Source organism: Daldinia decipiens (genome assembly GCF_022478715.1).
Source record: "Daldinia decipiens strain CBS 113046 unplaced genomic scaffold F4813scaffold_1, whole genome shotgun sequence".
NCBI lineage: Eukaryota > Fungi > Ascomycota > Sordariomycetes > Xylariales > Hypoxylaceae > Daldinia > Daldinia decipiens.
Window position 1 is genome coordinate 860,158 of NW_026054544.1, and position 17,858 is coordinate 878,015.

At 48.4% G+C, this 17,858-nt stretch overlaps 5 protein-coding genes across 5 annotated transcripts; 2 read left to right on the forward strand and 3 right to left on the reverse strand.

The window, feature by feature from the left end:
- Nucleotides 1-1,047: 1,047 nt before the first annotated feature.
- On the reverse strand, nt 1,048-6,018 carry F4813DRAFT_10643 (transcription elongation factor Spt6). Its single transcript, XM_049238444.1, has 4 exons — nt 5,580-6,018; nt 5,312-5,503; nt 1,618-5,254; nt 1,048-1,564 (listed from the first exon to the last, which is right to left on the reverse strand). The coding sequence occupies exons 1-4, from the start codon at nt 5,757-5,759 to the stop codon at nt 1,305-1,307; spliced, it is 4,269 nt and encodes a 1,422-aa protein (XP_049104745.1). The 5' UTR covers nt 5,760-6,018; the 3' UTR covers nt 1,048-1,304.
- Nucleotides 6,019-8,678: 2,660 nt separating this feature from the next.
- F4813DRAFT_10666 (kinase-like protein) lies at nt 8,679-11,156 on the forward strand. The gene is made up of 4 exons (XM_049238450.1): nt 8,679-9,309; nt 9,365-9,522; nt 9,584-10,112; nt 10,171-11,156. Exons 1-4 carry the CDS (start codon nt 9,013-9,015, stop codon nt 10,741-10,743), a joined length of 1,557 nt encoding a protein of 518 aa, XP_049104746.1. The 5' UTR covers nt 8,679-9,012; the 3' UTR covers nt 10,744-11,156.
- F4813DRAFT_341948 (HAD-like protein) lies at nt 11,152-12,587 on the reverse strand. Its single transcript, XM_049241340.1, has 2 exons — nt 12,401-12,587; nt 11,152-12,079 (listed from the first exon to the last, which is right to left on the reverse strand). Exons 1-2 carry the CDS (start codon nt 12,541-12,543, stop codon nt 11,365-11,367), a joined length of 858 nt encoding a protein of 285 aa, XP_049104747.1. The 5' UTR covers nt 12,544-12,587; the 3' UTR covers nt 11,152-11,364.
- Nucleotides 12,588-12,846: 259 nt separating this feature from the next.
- F4813DRAFT_341951 (uncharacterized protein) lies at nt 12,847-15,065 on the forward strand. Its single transcript, XM_049241341.1, has 3 exons — nt 12,847-13,077; nt 13,158-13,607; nt 13,666-15,065. Exons 1-3 carry the CDS (start codon nt 13,024-13,026, stop codon nt 14,794-14,796), a joined length of 1,635 nt encoding a protein of 544 aa, XP_049104748.1. The 5' UTR covers nt 12,847-13,023; the 3' UTR covers nt 14,797-15,065.
- A 5-nt stretch (nt 15,066-15,070) lies between these two features.
- On the reverse strand, nt 15,071-17,180 carry F4813DRAFT_10743 (FAD/NAD(P)-binding domain-containing protein). Its single transcript, XM_049238459.1, has 3 exons — nt 16,358-17,180; nt 15,478-16,293; nt 15,071-15,366 (listed from the first exon to the last, which is right to left on the reverse strand). Exons 1-3 carry the CDS (start codon nt 16,587-16,589, stop codon nt 15,221-15,223), a joined length of 1,194 nt encoding a protein of 397 aa, XP_049104749.1. The 5' UTR covers nt 16,590-17,180; the 3' UTR covers nt 15,071-15,220.
- Between the last annotated feature and the right edge of the window lie 678 nt (nt 17,181-17,858).

Below are 17,858 nucleotides of genomic sequence, written 5' to 3' on the forward strand. Positions count from 1 at the left end.
TTTTTGATCGTAAAAATCGATCGTAAGCACCTTTCCTATTAAGTTGATGAACGACAGTGAGGCCGGCGAAATGTTCTAGACAACAGGGAGCTTGCTTACTGCCAACCAAGTGACATGTTATCTTCGCAACAAGTTACAAAAATCAAGTAACCAACTCAGATACTGAGATGTGCCTCATTGTATAAGTCACTAACTTAGGTAGGTATGTATAAGTACGAGACTCGACTCCTCTCGAACATTAATCCCTTTGACATCTTAGACGAAAAGAGCCTAAATTCAGTTATCTGAGTATATACACCATCGAAACTAACTAATTCTTTAGCAGCCGTCTAACAGAAGAGTACCGTGTTAAGTGATGGTTTGGGTTCTTACTATCTATGCTAACGTTGGCATACCCGGTGGCACAGTAGTACGAATCCGAGAACTAATCAATAACTTGGGCTAATATGTTCAGGGATAGAATAGTATGCTGAAAGCTGGTTATTTTAAAGAGCTATCCTTAGGAGGGTTGAGGTCTGAAAGGAGTGATTCCGAAAGGAGCAATAAACTCTACAAGGAGTATAGAATTCTGAAAGGAGGATAGTATCTGACAAGAGTATTGAAATCTGACAAGTCTATCTAACCGTCGAGAGGATTATTAAAGTTTCGAAGGATTATTAAAGTTCGGAAGGATTAAAACATCATCGAAGCTTTACCAGATTGCCCCTTTTGAAATCGGAGGGTTTCCTATTGGCTTGAAAAGTCATGTCTTCCTTGAAGATCAAGCGCCTAACACCGGGTTGCCTTTTAATTGGTCCGAGGGGATTACCGCATCTTACATGATACTAACTTGATGGAGTTTACGGAGCTTCGTAGGATGACTGACCTAACTGAGGCTGAAGATACGATTCGCACATGCTTATCACATTCTACAGACAATCTACAGAGGCAACGCAACGCAACGCAACGCAACGCAAGTATGATATAATTCGGTAACCCAAAATATCTTCATGACGCAAACCAGCCTCGAAATGTGTTTCGATTTTTATTTAATCACTATGACGTGTGCGTTGGTAATGGAAATATTTTTATTTTATTTCTCGGATCAATTAAGTACCTCGACCTAGTATGAAGCTGCTTTACTCAACCACGAGATACGAATGTCGCAGGGTCTTCGCAGTATGAATACTCCGACTCCATCAGCCTATCCGGAGTTCTATGCGGCTGCCATCATTCTCGTCAGTAAAACGTAGCTAAACTGCCAAACCAACACCCTAGTGATACATGTAACTGGATGAGTAGTAAAGTATCCATTGTCGGTTCCTTCATCTTCTCATCTGCTGGAACCTGCTGATCTCGCTATTGAATCTAAGCTTGAAGCCGTTGCAGAGAGCAAGCATATGCGGATATTGGGATCCCATCATCTCAAACGCGTGGGGTACCACTTTTACATCCCACATGTTGATTCGCGAGGTCTTGCTTGCCTTGAAGCATAGATAGAAATATCCAGCACGTTTGGGATTGATGCAGAATAAGTAGATCGAGCGGTTCGGATTAGCATCCGAGTACGATGTCAACCATTTTTCTTACGTTGGAATTAGCATGATTTAATTCTAGAGACGTGTCGAGGAAACTTACCGGCATCTGCGACGCTGCCCTTTTTGAACTTCTCGTGGCCCATCATTTCATCGACTTTCTTTGCCATTGCTTTGACATGGTCCACGATTAGTTCGTCAAGATCGGTGTACGTATATTTACCACCAATGCGAAGCGTCTTCCCAACTGAGAACTCGGTCTCTTTCTGTAGTTCAAGGACATCAATGTGCTGATAGACTCCATCTGCGACCTTCCAGGTGACCGTGAGATGATCGTTACCCTTTGAAGATGGTCGGATAACTACATCGCCCGACGACTGAGAGCCCAAAAACTCTTCTGCCTGTGTAGAATTGAACGGCTTGAACAACGGATGCTTGATCACTCGCTGCGTGCGACCCGTTGTCTTATCCTTCTCTCGTAGCGCATCCTTATCGTCGTCTTCCTGTCTAAAATCCCAAGTACCACGATCGTGGTCGTTATGTTTCTTGTAGGGTCGCCGAAGTGCGTCTTCGCGCAACGTGAGCTTCGCAAGGAATTCTTTACGGTTGAGATCCACAATCTTGGCTTGAACAGTCTGGTTGACGTGGATAACATCCCTAATCGATACGTTGCTTCTGTGACTGACATCGTGGGATTCGATTCGGCCTTCAATACCGCAGTCGAGCTTGGCAATAGCAAAATCATCCTTGACCACCCGTAAATTAACCGGGACGATCATGCCTTCTGCCAGCGATTCCTTGTTTTCGCCCGTAAACATGACGAATACTTGGTCGGGAGTCAGAGGGCTGAAATTTCGACGGAGTTCTTCGTATGGTGCCTGTAGTTCTGCTCTGATGGTTTCCAGAGTGGCCCGTTTCCGTTGGTTATAGTTCTTCTCTAGCTGTTCGGCATATTCTTCCAGGATAAGCTCGTTGACTTTCTCCTGCTCATCCTCTCGGAACAGCTTGCGGACTATCGCGCCGGCGCCGTTCTCGTCAGTCTCAGCTTTCACATCCTCTTCATCTAACTCGAGGGCGTCTGCTGCCATTTTGCGACCGAGTTCGTAATCTTCAGGATGGACGCGTGTATTATCTAGCGGCTCCGATGAGGGGTTCGTAGCATCATATTCGATATAAAGGAAACTGGCGCAATTATTCCAAACTCGAGGGCCAACCACTGGGAGCTTGTTGTTGTCCGGGTCGCCAACAAGTTCGTCTCTCGAGTTAACGACACCACCGTTGGTGTTGATAGCTTTGATAACACTTGTGGCCTTGCGGGGACCTAGACCTGCGATGTACGGTAGTAGGTTGGCTGTATATGCATCACCGACAGCCTCGTTAACATCGACACCACAGAGATTTACCATGTCCACCATCGACGTCTCGAGATGTTTCAGTAACTTCTCCGGAGGAAGCAGGTGTTGGCAAGGATTGAATAATAGAGAGGTAATATCCTTGCCGAGGGCGGCATACTCCTTCATGGGATTTTGAAGATATCTGGCTAGAGCGACACAGTACCGCGTATTAGACGTCAAAGTCGGGTGATCAGCTTGTGCCCGAGGGCTATCTTTGTACAGCCTTGCGACTTCATCGTTAACAACTACGACCTCCAGCAGCTCGCTGCGGTAGTCGTCAGAATCCGGATCTGGGAATTCGGGACCTGTGAGATTTTTCTCGTTCACTAGACTTTCCACATCACGAACTAATCGATGGGTATCGGTCGAGAAACCACTAACGCCAATTACGTCAGGCTTTCTACGTTCAACTAGTTCGACGAAGGCCTCGCGCTGCGACTCGTCGCGAGCAAGGCTTCCAAATTTGCCGTGCTCAATGACCCGCCCATCTTCTTCAACCCAGACCCAGAAGACAGGGTCTCGAGCTGGATCGCCCATGCCGTTTGACAAGGCGAGGACACGCGGGGTAGTACCCAACACCATTCCCTTTGGCTTGTAGGGAGCTTGATCAAGTCGCCTAGAGTATTCCTCGCGGCACAGCTTAAGGAGCTCTTCCTGGCATGCTGTTCGCAACGAGTCCTTGACTCCCTTAGCTATCACCCTCTCAAGCTTAGCGAACGCAATGTCGAGGACCTTCTTACGTTCCTCGTTCCAAGCATCTGCAAGTTCGCTGTAGTTATCTGAAACGAATTCCGCTTGCAGCTGGCGGTGGAACTCTTTCTCGTTCTGGAGTCGGAGTCTGACCTCAATCAGCCCTTCCTCTTCTGCTTTCATCATCTTTAAGAATAGTTCTGGTCGACGCGCGAGGTCACTGATTGTCTGGTTGATAAGGTATTTTATCTCGTAATAAGGATGAGACTCATCAATCCTTCGAAGTCCCTTTTCAGTTCGAAAGCAGCTGATCTCGCCCATCCTGTAGAAATTCTGTCTGAAATGTTTCCGCATCCTTGGGCTCATGAATAGCTCCTCGGCATACATGTGCCTTGCTTGGTACAGAACTTGGTCACCGGTAGGGAAATCGCTATCGGTGAGGCGATCCGCGAGGTCGATTGGCAAGCTTTGCTCGTCGTCTGCAATCATCTTCTTACCTTCACGGAGAGCGTTCTGTGCTAGCCTGTCGGGAGAGATGCCGTAAGCCTTAACAAATTTGTAGGCATTACTTTTGCGGACGCGTTCGAAAACGGATGACTTTGCACCAGGACGTTTAGTCCCCTTAACCACACCGTTCATGGCAGCGATATCCTTTAATTGCGAGGCATATTGGAAGTTAATATAGTCCTGTAGGTCTTGAAGCTCCTCCATCGTGACGGCCTGACTTAGCATTTCCGGGATCATATCGTCGTTCACCTGCGTGACTTCTCGTAGATTATCACATGTCTTTTCAAGGACACCGCGCTTCTCGTAAAGGGATCGGTACTTGATATCCAATTCAAGTATACGCCAGAGGTCGTCCTGTGTAAGAAGCTTCTCAGCGTTAACAATGTACTCTGGCGCTTCGGGGTCATCGCGATGGTCGGGATTTCGAGTTTTCCGAGCATGAATGAGGTAGTCTTTGCGATGTTGAAAGACGTAGGGCACCTCAAGATCCTCAAGAACAAAATATTCAAGCACTTTACCGACAGCCTTCTGAAAAGGACTATGCAAGTCGCTAGACAGTTGCTTTTTCGGCCACATCAGATCAGCTATCCACTGAATTTCATCCTTAAACTGTTCACCCTGGATGTTGAGATGTTTGAAGGGTTTACGGTCGAGCTGAAATCGTTCGGGTTCGTCTGTAAAACGAATGGCGTTATCTTCATCAGTCAGAAGCTTCTCCGCTAATTGCGAGGGCTCAAACACATCCTTCAGCTCGAGAGTCTGCTCTTCTCTCTGACGCTCCTCTTCTTCCTCTTCCTCGTCCAAAGCCCATTGGTAGTCCTCTCCGTTTCCGAAGATAGCTTCCATGTCCTCAAGGGCGTCCTTATCTAGCCCAGCCCGGTCGACGATTCGTCCCGCTATGCCTTTGTCTCGCGGACGGGCAACTTCCATATCCTCCATCTGGCGCATGCGTTCGTCTTCATCTTCAGGGAAATCCTCCTCAATAAAATCATCGAACTCGCCCGCGGCGGCGCGATGACTTGGTCGTGCGTACGGATGTTCATCGGCAAGCTCATCGTCTTCGTCGGAGAACATATCGTCGAGGCCGCGTCGCTCAGTTCCACGGGTATCATCATCGCGATGGCCACGCTTGAGCCGCTTAAATTTACCCTGTTTACATACGTTAGAATAAGATATATATACTTTAATGCTACTAGTTTATCGTACCTGTGAAGGCTGCTTGCGTTCCCATTCGGGAATGCTCTCGCCGATTAGATCAAAATCCTCTTCATCTAATTGAGCTTCCTCTTCACGCTCCTGTCGGCGCTTGCGCTTTCTTCGCTTGCGCCGCTCGTCCTCATCTCCGACCATGTCTTCGTCTTCATCTTCATCCTCGTCGACAATGAAGCCCTCACGGATCTGTCAAAACGAGGTCAGCTATCTGTAACCCACAGCCAAGGTTCTAGTAGTAGGCTGGATAAAGATTGTAGATTACCTTTCGTGCCTCTTCTTCGTCATCATCATCTTCATCCTCTTCACTTGAATCATCTATTTCCTGGCCTCGATTTCGGGATCTTTCTCGAGTCTCGCCGGTCTCTTCGTCAAAGGATTCATCGTCCTCTTCGTCATCGAGTTCGGCCTCGCCCGAAATCAAGTCTCTCATCGAGTTACTCATATTGACGGGTCAGCGGTCGGCGGTCGGCGATGGACGGTGGGCGGTGGAAAGGAGGTGAGCGCGGTTCTGTGTTTTGAAAGGGTAAGATATTAATAGTCTGTACTGGATGGGAGTTGAAGGATTGGAATTTGTAGGCAATTAAGAACCAATAATGCGAATCGCGCTACTAACTCCAACCCAAAGTGTACAGATCTATGAGAAGGTAAGAAGGACGTAATATTTATTAGGGCGACTAAGTTCAAGTTAAACTCTCCTAAGCCTTGGAAAGCTAGAAATTTAGATCGCGTCGACCGCCAGCCTCGCGATTGGACAAAGCGCCTGAAGTACCTGAGCATCGGATTGGTCAGAAACTTAGGTGGAAACGTGATAAGCCACAGCCATCACGTGAGTAAAATGCTGATGAGGCTCCTGCTTTTATCGATAAGATCTAACATTTATAGACGTAAGTACCTTAGTACCCTACCTGATGTTATAGGTAATGCTACTACCTATGTACATAGCTGAGATTTATTACCTACCGATCCTCTTCTAGGAGAGGCATCTATAATAGGCCGCCCTCGAGGCTTATGATATTGAGATGTCTTATTTAAATGCATACATAGAAAAAACAGGTTACCTATAGGCTATCCATAAGCCTACCTGCTACCTACATACCTATGTAGTGCACGAGTGCGCAAAAGAGACGCTGCTTAAGTCTACCAAGCCGACATCTTCACTTATTAAAATGTAAGCTCACGTCACTTACTCTCTATACTATGTCTCGGAGACACAAGAAAGTTGTATATGAATATAAGTGCTGCAAAAATAAATAACTAGGCGCTTTTACATAGATCGAGATATTCTGTAGATATGTGTTTTATGGTTCTGATAAAGCTAAGAGACTACCTATGGTGTTGATTGAAGGCCGGCTGTCCAATCACGACTGCTATCACGACTGCTGTTTGATATGATGCGCCAGAATGGTCGAGACCGTGACACCTAACAAGTAGGGGCCATAGCCGAATCTGGTGTTGTCAGGGGTATATGAGCATGTGCCAGGCTAGGAGGATGCATCAGCCCCCAAAATCGTGTGTATGGAGTAGATGAGAAGGATACGAGTAGAGGGGGACTTGATTTAGGGGAATATATGTTGATCGTAGCATGATATGGTGTATGTAGGTAGTGTACATACCTAAGATCCTATCCTAAGATATGTAGGTTAAAGATATACTAACAAAGAAAAAGGGGGTGGCAAGAGCCTTTTGGGTGTAAGGCTTAGGCTACATTAGGCAGTAGGTCGGGCTTTACGGCTGACTAGAGCTGTTCTAAACCACATATCATACTATTTTATTACATCCGCAGCTTGAGCTATCGATTTTAGGAACACACTCCATAAGATGATTCCCATTTTGTTAAATAAATTCATCATCAATTGCTACTTATGGCATTTTAGTATGTAGATTAGGCACCTTTATATACAATGTGGGTGGAATAGAATGCATGTGGCCTGGTCGTACATGATGCCATCAGGTACCTAATTGTTGGGTACATTAGGTACATCTATTAGGTACAATACCTCTTGAGCGAGGTCGAGCCCCGCGGTCCCCGCTAACCCCTTGTTCTAGTTATTGTACTTAATACTTATTTCTTTTACTATTCGCAACTAAATTTGTAGGTAGTATCTACCTACACAACACTCTTTATTAGTGGGAATAAACGCCTCTAACCATAATCAACTTCGATACCTTAGGTACCTAAGAACCACTCTCCCTCTCGCAATCTTCCACTTATATTTCATCTGTAGACGCTTTGAACCAAGCATGACGATGTGGTTTCAAATACCAAAATCCCCTACATACATAGCATGATTGATCCGTTGTGGTGCTCTTACCCCCTTTGTGCTAAACACAAACACGTAACGCATCTAAAGCCCATCTAAAGCCCATCTACTCAAGACACTTATACTAGCCCGATTCCTACTTTTGTCTTCTCTGGTGATTGCCCAGGACGGTTTTCAATATTACCTGCAGCTTTTCTCCTATATACCTAATGCAGTTATAGCTAAATGCCAATTAGCTCCGGTTTTTTGGTAAGTCTCAACTGCATACAGGGTTTTATTGATTTTCTGTACACAACGAATGTGTATAGAGAGCAGACCTAGTTCCAGCTAACCTAGACTTGTGCTAGACATAGTTCATCTCATCTCATCTCGTCGACAAATTTCTACCGTTTACAATTTTCGAATTATTTAAACGAAGTAAGTATTCGTTCTTTGTCCTTCTGTACGACCCTTCTGTATGATACCAAAAAATATCTGTCATATTGGGCTCCCTCCTATCCACATACACCGACATATCAATTACACTCATCATGATTACACTTTGACGCACATCTACATGCATGTACCGAAAATTGAAGAATTATATACAGCTTGAGTTGATAGGTTTATTCCTAGCAATTATTTTATCATGACCTGTGGGAATTGTCACCAGCTGTACTTTATCTAAGTGGATTTCTTTCTTCACAATTTTTACCACCCAATTTTTGGATATCCCCTTTCTCGATGCCCAACAAAAGACTAAAGAAGGTCTACCATACGCCGACATCACCTTACCTTAGTAGGTACTTTGGATACCTAGCACTTAATTCTTGTCGGTTCCTAGGGTCGGTAAAATCGGCCGAGTCCCACTAGAACTTTAGGTAGTACCTACATGTATACCTATCCTATTATCCTAGCACCACTAGTTGATAACACTACAATACTACTACCGCTGCACCGCTATTACTTACTACCTCTTACATGCGTCTTCGTACTTCCCCCCTACGCAGCTGCATCTTCCTGCACACTTCCCCTTCCACAACACCTAACCATTTAATTTGCTGACTCTAAATACTTGTTGGTAGCCTTCAAGCGGCTACGTACCCTAGGACCCTTTCTTGGTGCATTGCACAACAGTGCAGACAGGGTTGTACAACTGACACCGTCGCTACTCCTGAAAAAATACGAGAGTTCCTCCGTCAGATCTTAATCCAATTCCCAACTTCGATCTTTTCGGGGTCCGTGTGAGGGGCCCAAATATACGCGCGACACAGACGTCGCGGATTAGTTCGAAATAAATCCAATATCCGGGCGTTTGCCGGTGGACATGCAAATTGCTTGCCCATTTGCGATCCGCGCCGGCTCGAAATAGTCTTCTTAATCGGTCTTGCATAGCGTGCAAGTTCCCGCTTCTCGAATCCTAAACATCACCGAGTACCCGCGGGTTTATACATCATGACCGACTCATTTGCCCCGCGCTCTATGAAGCGCAAGAATGTCAAAGGCTTAGCATTAACCCCCGCCGCCCCGAAGCAACCTGCGGCTTCGAACAATGACAATCAATCCGGCTGGGGCTTTGGCGGATCGAGAGCCGAGGAGGTAGGCCAAGAAGCACAGCTCGAGATTGGAATTGAGTTTAATCTAGACCTTCGGCAAGAGGATATCGAGATTGTGAAAGAGCTTGGTTCGGGAAATGGAGGTACCGTCAGTAAAGTAAAGCATTTACCCACTGGAACTACAATGGCTCGAAAGGTAAACATCTTCATTAATATTTCGAAATGCGGATGCTGATCATGGCCGACGTTAGGTAATTCATGTCGAGGCTAAAAAAGAGCTCAGGAAGCGAATCGTGCGCGAGCTACAGATCATGCACGGTTGCCACTCGGATTATATCGTGACTTTCTACGGCGCTTTCCTAAACGAACATAACGATGTCATTATGTGTATGGAATACATGGACGTTGGGTAAGTGGGATAAAAAGAAAGAGTATGAAAGTGTTACGTGGACCTAACTGGACGACCACAGATCTCTCGACAGAGTCTCGCGCCATTTTGGGCCGATTCGTGTAGACGTGCTTGGTAAAATTGCAGAGGCGACTCTGGGTGGCTTAACCTATCTATACTCGAAACTACACATCATGCACCGAGACATTAAGCCCTCTAATATCCTCGTGAATTCTCGGGGTCACATCAAGCTCTGCGATTTTGGAGTATCAGGAGAACTAGTCAACTCTATCGCCGATACGTTCGTGGGTACTTCGACTTACATGGCCCCAGAGCGAATCCAGGGCGAGAAGTACACAGTGAAGTCGGACGTATGGAGTTTTGGTCTAAGTATAATGGAGCTGGCTATTGGCAAATTCCCATTTGCGAGCGAACAACTATCGGATGACGACGGGGCTCCAGCCGGTATCTTGGATCTCCTCCAACAAATTGTTCACGAGCCCGCCCCAAAACTTCCTAAAAGCGATGCGTTCCCGTCAATATTAGAAGACATGGTTCAGAAATGCTTGTCGAAAATACCAGATGAGCGGCCGACACCTCAGGAGTTATGGGTAAGCAACACTCTAAACAAAACAAAGCATGTCGAATGTCTATACTAATCTTATATAGGACCGAGACCCATTTGTCCAAGCAGCTAAACGGACACCGGTGGATTTGAGAGCATGGGCTGTCGGACTTATGGAGAAAGACAACCGTAAATCGCATTTAGTACCTCAACTTTCGCCAGCTACTCGGGATCTCCTACGATCAAGCGAGTCTCCTACCTTCCAAAATGACGGCAATGCCGCTTATACCCCAACTTCCGGCGAGATCCCCATCGTGGGCGCCATTGCTTCGCCGAGAGATCATAGCCACTCGCAGAACCGATCGCCTACAAGAAATGGGGTGGGAAGCCTTGGACGCTCTTCCGGTTCCTCTGTGCATCCGGGATTGGGACAACGAGCTGCAACGTCTGGATCAATACCCAAGATTACAACTGCAGACCTCTCGCAGCCGGCCAGTGCCAGTATGGGAACATCATTCACACTACCAGTTAGACCTGCACCGCCTGGTGGACCGTTGCCACCTCCTCCCCCAAGGAAAGAGACTCCGGATGAACTGCGGAAAGAGAATAGACGACAAGCAACATTCATCTCTCCGTCGAACGGCAGCTATGGAAGCGCGGGGTATTCATCGCGATAAAGCCAGCGGTATCACATCTACCATTATAGCCAGTTTGTCACACTATATAGGCCATCCATGGTTCGGTTGCGGAGCGTGGAGGAATATGACCGCTAAGCGTCCGTATTCATCTAGCGTAATAGTGTGTTGACATCGATCATCCCTCACACACACATCAAACATTATATCTCAGGCATGCCTCACAGCACGCCCCTTAGCGAGAGAGACTATATCAGAGATTTTAGGAAGCGGTATACGAAAGCGAGAAGAAACGATCTTGAAGGAGGAAGCTATAAAACGTCAACTACTGGGTGTAGTTTACGATTCTGTTAAGTGAAGTGTGTGGCCACTAGTACAAATGCGACAAGATATCATGACAGTTTTGACTTTTGAATTATACGTGATTGATAACATTTAGCTAACATTTGATACCGAATTATGAATCATATCTATGTTTTTTTTTTTCAGAATTATCTCACAATGGTAAGTAGCAAGTTGACCACTGAGGAGAGGTTGGCCGACTAATGAGTCGAGTTTATAAACCCATGATATTCTATAAGTATCCTATACCAAAACATTGTGGTAAGACCATCTTGCGATATTTGAGACTATGTATCTACACTACCCTTCGTAAACCCTAGGCTAGGGGTCCTGATGTATTTCCCTGCCCACGAAGCCGTAGTCTAGTACTTGAACCAAATCATCCAGCCGCTCAATAACTAGGTCAGTGTGTTCGTGGTCAGCCAGATGGCTATTCACATCATTAACAAGCAACACCGTAGCAGCGCCGGCGCGCCGCCCAGCCGTCATATCGTCGATCGAGTCGCCCACCATGATCAATCCCGACGCATCACCCACCTCACTCAACTCCGCGCCGTCACGCCCCTCCGCACCCTCCTTCTCCCGCGCACTACTACCAGCACTCTCCTCCTCCAGCACCGCCCTCACCTTAGCCTCATCCCCGGGTCCCTCCACAGTCCTCACCAGCCCCCAGCTCCGGGCTATATGCAGCAGGCCGGCGGGATCCGGCTTCGGGGGGCGGAAGTCGCGCGTGACGACCGGGTGGAAGACGTGGCCGGCGAGAAACTTGGTCAGCAGGTGAGAGACGGGGGCCTCGAAGTTGCGCGTGCAGATGCCCTTGCGGATGTTCCTCGAGTCGAGATAGGCCATCAGCTCGGCTAGCCCGGGCTGCGCGACCTGCGCGGTCATGGACTGCCGCTCGATGGCGCGGATGGACTCCATGGCGGATTCTTGCTGGGCGGCCGTGGGCAGCGAGTATATGTGCTCGAGGATGTCGACGTGCTTGGGGATTTGCAGCGCGGCGCGCATTTCGGAGAACATGTGGTTTTGGGGGAGGCTGGAGGGTTGTTAGTGGGATATTGGTTAACTATAGGGGTTGTGGGATGGGTGGGTGTATGTGTTGTGAGATATTCTTCCTACTAGCCCCATCTAAGGTTGTAGGTGTTTAAGTTTAAGAATGATCGCTTCTTGAGACTTAATAGTCATGAGGGTCTCATAATACTGATCTCATGTGAAAATGTAAGGATCCCGAGCCCGGATGGTCTCACTACCAACTCCATAGACATAGTTGAAATGTACTTTCTCCTAACTCTCATTTTACGAATTTGTATGGTATGCAGTATATGCTAAGCATTAGCTATCTTTATTGATCACTTACCAGAGAGTCCCGTCAACATCGAATATCACTCCGTGTAACTTGGGCAAGTCATGATGCTGACCAGTTGCAAGCTCCGTAAGAGGAGCAAACCGTCTCGAACGTAGATATTGGGTCATCGTGCTGAAGCATAACCTCTTATACATGAAAGATTATTGTTATAAATTGTTATAAATTGTTATAAATTGTTCCCAATAGGTATGAAGTCCAACGGGGAGTTGTTAAGAGTTCTTTTATATATAAATGTCATGGTATTTAAGGTAATTGCTAGTTTATATTTATTTCAGTTGCGGCGTTTCCTTCTGACGTAGGTATAAACGGTACTTGGCAGAATGTACCGTTTTGGCGCTATGTACCCGTGGACCTGTGTGGCTCGTGCAATACATACGGTCTGTTAGCGCCGTCGCAAACGCAAACGAGCTCGAGTCTGGGACGGTTAACCGTCTTCTGGACACCTAAGCCCGTTAAGCCGTACCTCCGTCAAACATCCAACCGTCAACAGTCATTTAACCCATAATTCTTACTACTACACACATATTATAGCGGGTTGATTTATAAGACGCGCATCACCAAATATCGAAACACCCTGGAATTACTTAGGACGGACCTACTTAAGCTAGGACAAAATGGCTGACGAGGAGAAGGCTAAGGCCGAGAAACTTGCCGCGGCAAAGAAGAAGGTATGAGTTGATATTATCGATATTATTCACGTAGAGCCTCATTTGGTAGCCAATTAGATGCTAAAACCAAAGTTCCACAGCTCGAGCAGAGGAAGAAGCAGATGGCCAAGAAAGGAGGAGCTTCAAAACAACAAGACAAGGAAAAGGATAAAGAAGAGCCTACCACCACCGAATCGAAGTCCGAAACAACTCTCGTAGATGGGCCTGCTGTTGAAGATACAGTTGCAGAGCCACTGGGCTCTCCTACGACACCTAGCGCAACCTCGTTATCCCACCAGTCCAAACTTCGCTCTTCGTCCTTCCGCCAAGGCACAGTATCACCTACCGGGTTCTCACTGAGTTCCGAAGGCGAGACAGCGCCTGATATATACCGGAAGCAAGTGGCGCGCATAGACGATCTAGAGAAAGAAAATAAGAGGCTCGCAAAAGAGGCCGGCGACGCGGAAAAGCGATGGCAAAAAGCCGAAGAAGAGCTCGCTGATCTGCGGGAAGCCGATCGCGATGGTTCGGATAGCCAAGTCGAGAAGCTAGTACGGAAATCTTATATTCATGTCGTTTATATTGCAAGCTAACTTATTATACTTATAGAAATTAGAGATCGCCGCCCTCCAACGTCAGAACTCGCAGCTCCAGTCTGCCGCTTCGAAGCGCCATGGCTCCTCGCCTTCTATCTCCATGTCCTCTCCCCCAGCGGAACTACAAGCCCAGCTGGCCTCAAAATCCTCCACCATAGAAACCATGGAGCTAGAGATCTCCCGCCTACGCGCCCAAGCTGAACGACAAGCTTCCGCCGGTGGTACCGACCGCGAACAGATCACAGCTCTGGAAGAGAAGCTGGCGCGATCTGAGCAGGCTGCTATGAAGGCACAGCGTGAGCTCGCCGACCTCAAGCGGAATCTAGAACGCACAACCGAGCGCGTCGTAAAGGAAGGCAGCGAGCGCACAAGTGCAGAGATAAAATTGCGTAGTCTCGAGCATGAAGTCGAAGACTTGAAGGGAGAAAAAGCAGAACTTGAAAAGAAGGTGGACGCGCTGGAAAAGAAGGTCGCTGCCCTCGCTACCCTGCACAAAGAGAACGACAGCCGGTCGCAGGCCTTACGCAAAGATAAGGAACGCGCGGAGAAGGAGGCGCAAGACGCCAAGACCAAGATCGAGAGGCTAGAGTCCGAGAATGCGCGTCTGCGCAAGAAGGACGCTGCGGAAGGCGGTGGTGACGATGACGGGGTCGACGAGCTGGAAGACGAGGAGCGCCAGCGCATGGAGAAGAAGATCCGCGACCTCGAGAGCGAAGTCTACGACCTGCGCCGCGGAATCTGGCACCAGCGACGCAAGGAAATGGAGCACGGCCCCGACGACCCCTCCCTATTAAGTCCCGGCGGTGGGGGCTTCACGAACATCGACCTGGGCGGGCCGGGTGCGGCGCGCAAGGCCGGGAACAGGGGCATTGGCGATTTCTTCGCGAGCGGCATCAATGCTTTAACGGGTGGCACCCCGGCCGATGAAAAGGCCGATAACGAGGGGTTCCTGGATGACGACGCCGACATGGAGTTCGACGAGGAGGCGTTCCTGAAAGCGCAGCAGGAGGAGGCGAAGAGGAGGCTCGAGCGAGTCCGGGAACTCAAGCGCGGGCTGAAGAATTGGGAGGGGTGGAGGCTGGATCTTGTGGATGGTAGAAGAGGGGGAGGGGGGTATGGTGCTGGGGAGGTTTTTGAGGTTTGAGGTTGAGGTCGGGGTGTTTGGGTTAGGGATTAAGAGTTGCTGTATGGAGAGGGACTGACTACCTACGTATGAGGGTGGGGAGGGAACGCAATATGGATGCGGGATACGTGTGTATGAGTAAAGACGAGGTTCACGACCTCGCAGCTACATATAAGCAATGAAGAGCATGCTTGATCATTAGACCCGAAATGCTTAAGCAGTGTAACGTGGAAAGAATCAAGCCCCTATTATAAATATTTCTAAGCATTAATCCACAATATATTCTCAACAGAGATCAAGATTGCAAGTTGTTATATATTATATTATATATAATGGTATCATATCCTCTTGTACATAATGCTCACCCCGTATGCTTCCTTTTCTCTTCCCAAGATAGATCACAAATATACGCACTCTAAATGGCATTACAACATTAGGTATTTGATTACTGGTCGAACTCTCCAGCGTAAAGAAGATCGCGGGGGTTCATCTGTTCCCAGACGGACCGCAGGTTGAGCTCTTCCTCGCGACGAGCCACCGCGGTTCCGTTTCCTGCTAGTTCCTTGTCGGCCTCCTCGCGGGCAAGTTGCACTGTATCTTCGCGTTAGCATGCAAGGTGCACACCTACGTTACAAGCTTCGAGAGCAGAATCGACGGAAATGTTCAGAGAATGAGAGAATGAGAAAAAAGAAAAAAGCTCACCGTGTAGGTAGACGGCAGTTCGCTTCCCGGTGAACAGCGCGTGCGGCACATTCGTCACGTTATCCGAGTTGGCGTCGCCGATGGCGTATACGCCGGGGATGTTCGTGGCCAGGCCCTTGGCGTTGTCGGCGGACAGGCGGCCGCCGTACAGCGCAACGCCGAGCTTCTCGCCGACGTCGGAGCGCTGCTCGTCGGGGAAGCTGGTGAAGAAGGCGGCGCGCTCGACGGGTTCGCCCTCGGTGAAGTCGACGCTGAACAGGTCGTACTCGGGGGCGGTCGGCAGGCTGGGGTCCGCGGGCGGGTCGCCGCCGTCGCGGAGGCGGTTGATGCGTGCGATGGTGCGGTTCTCGACCGTGACGTTGTGGATCTGCAGGTACTTCTGCCAGTTCGGGAAGCTCTTCTCGGCGGCGGCGCGCGCGTCCGGGGTGTCGGTGCCGTTCACGAAGGCGATGATGTCCGAGTTTAGCGTCGAGATCTCGCGTACTAGGCCCGCGGCGTCTTCCAGCGGGCCCAGGAGGCCGAGGGACTGGTCTGCGTGCTCGTGTCCGTCGCACCACGGGCACCAGAAGATACCCTTGCCCCAGTTCTCTAGTAGACCCGGGGTATCGGGTATCAGGTCGTGAAGCCCGGTGGCGAGGATGATTTTCTTGGCGCTCACGGTGCCGTCGGTGCCGTTGAGGAAAGTCGTTGCGACGCTGAACTCTGTGTTGTTGTTCAGCGGCTCGATGTTGGTGACGGTCCCGTTGACAGCCGATACGGTGTCATAATGAGCGAGCTGCTGGCGAGCTGCCCAGCGGTAGTACGCCGGTGTGACTCCTGCTCCGATGTTAGTTCTACGAGAAACCAACAAGGTATCACTGGTCACGCGACCGTAACTCACCGTCGAAGCCGATGACGTCGTGCATGTGTCTCGTCGGTCCGTTGCGATACTCTCCCGAGTCGATTAACAGGACGTTTCTGCGTACTCGAGCGAGACCGCTCAAGGCGCTGAGGCCTGACGGACCACCTCCTATGATAATAGCATCGTAAGTCGGGCCGTCGCGAGGCTTAAGAGACGTAGCTCCAGCAAGCGAGAGCAGCGGCAGAGCGCTTAAAGCAAGTATATTCTTCATGGCTACTTGATATCGCTAATGGGCTAATAGTTGACGCCTTGAACTCCTTGGAACCTGGCCTACCGAACCGCAAGAAACTTATAGGAATAACCTCTCCTCTCTACCAAAGCGAAGGGGAGGACGTGGGAATGCCCGGTTTTATAGGTAGCTGCCTACCTAATAGAATAGCTAATAGAACCTTTCGTATATGTACCTAATGTATAGGCGGGTAATCCGTAGCCAAAAACAAGTAGAACGTGCCCCCCTGGCAGATGATCCCTACCGTATATTCCTATAAATGGTAAGACAGGCAAGTTTAGGTCACTTGGCGGATCACGACATGTCGCGTTTTCCGTAACGACGATACAAAGTCCGTGGTTAAGCCTCCCTAAGAGCCTACCCAAGCAGCTAAGGTACGCTTCAGCCGGCATCGAAAGTTGCATCAATCGCCCCAAATTAACTCCAGCCATGTATTTATGTATGCTACGCTGCGCCGATCCAAGCATCATACGGTTACGTTAGTACCTATCCATCCCACTTTGAATACTACTATATATACCTATAACGTGAGGTACGCTCCGGACAGGAGAGATACCATTTGACGTGTGGAAAACCTCATCGACACGAGAACAGGAAATCATGTCGATACGTACGTACTTTGAGATGTGACAGAAAGATAACTTGTTGCATTTGGCTTTGCGCCATACTAAGCCGAAATTGCATGTTTACCTAGGTACCTACATAGTATTATTGCGCTGAGATGACGAGTTCTAATGTATTTTAGTGAGGATCGTCATGACTATTGGCGATACCTGCACTATTGGCGATGTTTTGTTTTACATAGTGAAGTTTTCCCCAAGATCAGGTACAACTTTATTAGGTACAATATAATAAGGGTATAATATAATAATAAGGCATAAGGTTGAGAGGCGCAATAGCTGGATGCAACTAAGCGGACCTAGCCGTCTTGGCGCTAGGCGCATTCTTCGAATATATTTACGGATTACTTAATCTGCCAATAAAAAGGAACGTGCACAATTGAACCATCTCAACTCATTCCAGCTGTCACCGTGTCACCGTGTCACCGTGTCACCGTGTCACCGTATCACTACCCGTCTAAGACCTTTTTCAATGCCGGTGACCGGAACACACGGAACCATCCATCAACTGACGGCTATCACTTGCTTTTCCACACGATCACCAATTTCAGATACTCGGTGGACGGGAAAGTGCATAACTATAAATTTTAATACGGTAGCTAATACATATGGACATAGCTGGAACCCCGGA